Consider the following 6,100-nt stretch of genomic DNA (forward strand, 5'->3'; position numbering starts at 1 on the left):
CTGATGACATGGCACTCTCGCCAGGGCAAAAGAGCCAGACTCTGTCTGAAAATTAAAAAAAAAAAAAAAAAAGACTGCTTGACATGTGACAGACATCAGGAAACACCTGTAAATAAATTGAAGAACTGAGCTGAATACATTTTTTCCTGCTATTACAGATGATGAAACTGAGGATGAGAGAGTTTAAGTAATTATTTCAGGGTCATACAAGCTAAAAGAGGTAAAACTGAGTTTACAACCGATAAAAGAGAATTATTGTTTTGTACCAAATACGAGAAACATGTTTCAAGGGACACTGAATTGAGGGATGGAAAAGCCTAATTCTAATAATTCAATAGGAATGAAAAGGAACACTCATATGATGCAGTTAACAGAAGAGGATAAAAGCACAAAATGCAAACAAAAGTAATGTGGGCTTGACCATGACACATGTGCTTTATTGGCGAAGCAAAAGTATAGACACACAAGCTTTGCTGGTAGGGACCAGCGCCAAGATCACTGACAGACAGCTGACAAAGGGAGATTAGGTGACAATCCTAATGCTCATCTTCGAACAACATGATTTCAGCTTCAGTGCCTAAACTTTTCTCTGTCAGCTGTCATCCCAGGCAGAGGTTAGGAAGGATGCAATCTGTCACCATGGCTGAAACAAAGATGACGGAGTCCTGCAATCAAGAAGAGCGAGTGGATCTAGCCGGTTCATGGTCCTGATGAATCCTTTGGTGTTACTTGCTCTTGGGCGGACACTTCTGCTGGCAGGGAGGAGGTGGGCACTGTACAGGTGGGCAGGGAGGAGGTGGGCAAGGCTCAGGGCACTTTGGAGGTGGGCAGGGCTCAGGGCACTTTGGAGGTGGGCAGGGCTCAGGGCACTTTGGAGGTGGGCAGGGCTCAGGGCACTTAGGTATGAGCACAGGAGGTGGCTGGCAGGGCTGCTTGCACTGCTGCTGCTGTTGGTAAGACATCTCTTGTGGGGGTCAGAGGATCTGAAAGAGAAGCAACAGCATTCATAAGAGACACAGTCCTGACAGTGCAACAGTCAGCCACAGCATCAGCCATCCAGTCTCCAAGGACCCACTTGGATTCCTAACACAATCCTTAAGATTTTGTGTAGCTTTTTTAGTCTTCCCGTTTAGGACCTCTCACCCTCAGCTCTTCAGTCTTTTGCGGCTGATCTCTTATTGTACCACTTTCTAAAGACACAATTGCCTATGAGGCAGAAACAGATGTTTCTGAGGACAAATACTATCCAGAGAAGAAAAACCCAAATATTGAAATTCTAACCAATTCTAAATGGAATCTCTACTCATAGCTTCCACGAGGCCCTGGTTACCAGTTTCACTAAGCTGACTGTGGTGCTGAGCCATGGGGCTTTGAAAAGCGCTGCAAAGGCTCCAGCCTGTCACTCGAGGAGATTGTGCTCTGAGAGATCTGTCTGGAGCAGATGTGGAGCAGGAGACAGGACAAAGTCTTGCATCTCTCACTGGCCTTCAGTTTAAGCTTCAGGTTTAAGACTGTATTTTTTACTCCATTTCTCTCATCACCTTCAAGTCCATCTACCAAATACCAGCTAAAATTGATGCCCGAAACCTCATTATCTTCTTTTTCCCATCTGTGAGCATAAATTGACTAAAGAAAATCATCATCTCTACCCACAGGGTAAATCCTAACACCACTGAAGTACCAAGAAAGGCTGTAAGATTTGTACTCACCAGAGTCTCCAGAGATGTATAGCTGAGTGCCAAGAAGATAGCTTCAGTGAGCTGGAGAAGCCTTTTATAAGGACTGGGAGACCCACGCAGGGGAACAGCCCAGAACTGGGATGATGTGCTTATTTCCCAACCAAAATGCCATCTGCGTGCAATTCCCAAATGACTTGGCATGCTCAGGGTATCAGAAAACTTCCTAGTTGGTGATCCTCCTCACCAGATTAAATGCACAGTGATTCAGTTGAGACATTTTCTCAAGTTCTTCATGCCAGTGTCATGTGGCAATTGGAGAATATGACAAATTCTCTTGCAACGGTGATGTTTTTCTATAATCAGAGATGGTACTTCCCCTACCTCCCAGCTTCCTGAGTGACCTGTATGTAACAACTATTACCTCATCCAGTGTCACCTGCCCAGGATCCAGCTTTGTTCTCTTTAACAGTGAGACCAGGGTGTGCTAACCCTGAAGTCTGGATATATCTTGACTTCCAGGTGCAGTTGCAGTTTTTTTTTACACCTAACTTCGCCTTTTACCCAGCCTATTGGTCTCTAGGCTTTTGTTGACAGTTAATTGACTTGAACAGGGCCACAAAGGCACATCTCAGCTTCCTAGACGCTGGCGATCCCACCCTCCCTGTGTCTCCATATGGTTCCTCAATGGGCTTAAATAGGGCAATGCCATCCTGCAGTTTTCTAGGCCATAAGAGTTACATGCCAAGCCATCCCTAAAGCTGCTATTTCCATTTACACACTGACCTCATCTCTGTGCTCTTCGTGATCATGAGTGACTGGGTGGTCTACTGGAAACCTGAATTCATCTTCTCCCATTTTCTTCAACACTGACTTAATATCTGGGTCACATCCATTTAGAAGCTTTTCCATTCCTACTCCCCACATAATGTGTGTCACTTTTTCCTACATAAGTTAATTCAATTGATTCCTTAAGAATTCCTCTCTTTTGAAATGATATTTAGTAGGATTTCAGGCTTTCTCTGCACACTCAAGGAGTGAAGTTCTCTGAGCTATTTATCCCACCAGTCACTTCATGGATATTTTTACCTAAATAAATACAATATGGCTACACAGAACTCACCTACTGATAATTTCTTAGTATAATTTGTTGAACAGCATTAATAAATATTTAGCTAGTATTACTCACTGTCTCAACTTGGAGAAGCTTTGAGTACCTGGCTGTGTGGACATCTCCAGGCACCACTACCATGTGACATTAAACATTTTCTATCCTCCTTGAAGATGTTTACACAGCTGTAATTAGAAGTAAGAACTATTCCTACCTTAAAAGTTTGCTGCAAAAGCTCAATGAGATACCTAATGTAATGCATATTATTTAGTGTGTCTTCAAAGAAATGTGAGCTCTAAAAGACAGATAAACTATGAAAAAACAGTAAGTAATAATAACTAATCAATAATTTCAAACACATCAAAAAGGTAGTAAAGAATGGCATTGTTTATCCTTTGGATTCTGTGAATGTGATTGCTCTGCTCTCCTCTTTCTTCTGGCTGAGGTCACTGCTGATTAGACAGTAATACCAAGATGGCACCATAGAGTCTGCACCTTGCTTCCCTGAGAAAGCCCCTCCCAGTACCTGAGGGAAGAGCTCACGCCTTGTACTCTTTACCCAAAAGAATGCTGGGTGGTGTGTGCATGTTTCACACCCGATTGGGCTGGTACAGTAGAGAAAAATATCAGTGGCCTAGCCTGAGTATTTGAAGAGGTAGGAAATTCCTTGGGTTGAGCTCCAGTACTGACCTTTGTCTCAGCATCTCAGAGGAACAAGAGGAGGCCTAGCAGTCTGAGATTCAAGGATTTAGTCATCTTGATTGCTATCAGGAAACTGACACCTTCCCGGGATGCTAGAAGGCACAGGGATACTCTTGTGGTGGGTGAGGTGCTGTCATAACATTCTTTCTCATGGTGAAATTCTAGGAACTAGAACCACTGCCTGCAAATTATCTAAGAAGCATGTGATTAAAAATAGTTCTATCAACAAGATTTTAGACTTGTTTTTCTTTGTCTCATGGATTACTAATAGGTTCTAAAGTTATTTTTATCAATAAATTATTTGGTTTATCATTTATGCTTGATAAAGTGGAGGAGGCTCAGGCTTTCTTAAGAAAAGAATGTTTAGTAAGGTTTGTCAATCTCACAAAGAGGGATAATTATTTCTTGATATACAGAGAAAATAAGTAAAGCACAGATGATCCTCACTTTCCACTAATAGTGGGTACTTAAAGCCCTGTGCAAATTAGGTCTCTGAAACAAGTAGTATCCACTTGAGGTAACAGTGGTTATCTCAGGAGAGTACTGTAAATATCTGGGGCATAGAAAGGTGGAGAGAGACTAACTTTTCACTGCATGACCATTTTTTAACTTCTTGTATTTTTGTATCATGTGTATTTTTTAAACATTCAAAATGTTTACATATTTAAATATTCAAATATATTTAAAAATTTAAATAAATCTGTGAGTAAGTACCATGTTAGAAAATTAGCATGGTATAAACACAATGATTGAGTTTAATCCAGGCTCTTTGCCCTAATTAGGTGTGTAACTATGAGCAATTTTCTTAACATTTCTATAGTTCTCAATTTCCACATTGAGGAAATGATGATAATAGTACTGCTATGAGATATATTTGTATAAGGTGCAAATAAAATAATTTAAATCATAAGTCTTGTTAAACAACTCGTGAAATCCGGGAATCATGAGGCTGACTGACCTAGTCCCAAAGGTCCTGGTTTGTCCAAAGATTTTGAAGAGAAGGACAGAGCTATTTTATGGAGATCAGAGAAATGAAGAAAGAAAGGAAGGTAGAGAGGGGGAATACAGGGTCGTGCACAGAGGAGGAAATGCGAAACAGAGATGACTACATTTCCCAAGGACCATTTGATTCTACTTGATTTAATATTTATAGCCTAGTTCTTTATGTTCCAAATAAAATTATTTCCATTTTAATAATAATAAATTAAAGTATGCTGCTACTAAATAAAATGTCGTTATGTTCCTGAAAGTATAGAATCAAAAAACAATAGAAGTGGAAATGAACAATAATGGCAAGAGTAGGCATCCTTGTCTTGTTACTGATCTTAGAGGAAAAGCTTTCAATTTTTCACCATTGAGTGGACAGATATTAGGCATAGGTTAGTCATATATGGCTTTTATTATGATAAGGTATGCTCTTTCTATAAATAATTTGTTAACTGTTTTAATCATCAAAGGGCATTGAATTTTGTCATAAGTTTTTTATGCATCTATTGAGATGATGATATTGTTTTTGTCCTTCATTCTGTTTATACGGTGTATCACATTTATTGATTTGCTTATGTTGAACCATCCTTGTATCCAGGTGCATGATCATGGTGCATGATCCTTTTAATGTGTTTTCAATTCAGTTTGCTAGTATTTCGTTGAGGATTTTTGGATCTATGTTCATCAGGCATACTGGCCTGTAATTTTCTTTTTTTATAGTGTCCTTATCTGCCATTGTTATCAGGGTAATGTTGTCCTCTTAAGATGAGCTGAGAAGTATCCCTGCATCTTCAATTTTCTGGAAGAATTTGAGGAGAATTCATGTTAATTCTTCTTTAAATATTTAGTAGAATTCACTACTACAGCCAAGTGATCCTGGCTTTTGTTTGATGGGAGAATTTATATTACTGACTCAATTCCCTTCCACATTATTGGCCTGTTCAGATTTTCTATTTCTTCATGATTCAGTCTTGGTAGTTTGCTTACTTCTAGTAATTTTTCCATTTCTTCCAGGTCATCCAATTCATTGGCATATAATTGTTTTTTGTAATCTCTTAGGATCTTTTCTTTATTTTTGTGGCATCAGTTGTAATGTCTCCTCTTTCATGTCTGATTTTATATTAATTTGAGTCTTCTGTCTTTTTTCCTCTGTTAGTCTAACTAGAAGTTTGTCAATTTTATCTTCTCAAAAACTAACTCTGGGTTTTGATGATTTTTTCTATTATTTTCCTAGTCTGTATTGCAAACTCATCAAATTATTCACATTAAATATGTGCAGTTCTTTGTATATCAACTATACCTCAATAAAGCTGTCTAAAAAAAATCAGTGTGGTTAGTATACAAAAACTTCTCATATTACATTTTATCTATGAATAGTCAAACTTTTATAATAAAAAATTTGAATAAAATACGTATATTAATATAAATAATAGATAACAGTAATAAAACGAATGAAAGATATAGACCAAATTAAAGGGATACTCACTGGGTCATCCTTCTTGTAGCCACAAACTGGGAACAACATAAATTTTAAGTGAGAAAAGATTCTCCAAAGTGCATAATGTGATTTCAAATTAAATTAAAACTAATTAGTTTTACAAATTAAAGTAAAAAATATTTTATG

The 6,100-nt window shown here is 38.4% G+C and overlaps 1 protein-coding gene across 1 annotated transcript; it reads right to left on the reverse strand.

Moving 5' to 3' along the window:
- Nucleotides 1-700: 700 nt before the first annotated feature.
- On the reverse strand, nucleotides 701-975 carry LOC123634621 (small proline-rich protein 2D-like). Its single transcript, XM_045546353.1, has one exon. It carries the CDS (start codon nucleotides 960-962, stop codon nucleotides 726-728), a length of 237 nt encoding a protein of 78 aa, XP_045402309.1. The 5' UTR covers nucleotides 963-975; the 3' UTR covers nucleotides 701-725.
- Nucleotides 976-6,100: the final 5,125 nt, after the last annotated feature.

The sequence above is a fragment of the Lemur catta genome, chromosome 3, assembly GCF_020740605.2.
Source record: "Lemur catta isolate mLemCat1 chromosome 3, mLemCat1.pri, whole genome shotgun sequence".
NCBI classification, from domain to species: domain Eukaryota; kingdom Metazoa; phylum Chordata; class Mammalia; order Primates; family Lemuridae; genus Lemur; species Lemur catta.

Excerpts from the sequence above, each read along its gene's own strand:
- LOC123634621 (XM_045546353.1), bottom strand. The coding sequence starts at position 962 with ATGTCTTACCAACAGCAGCAGCAGTGCAAGCAGCCCTGCCAGCCACCT.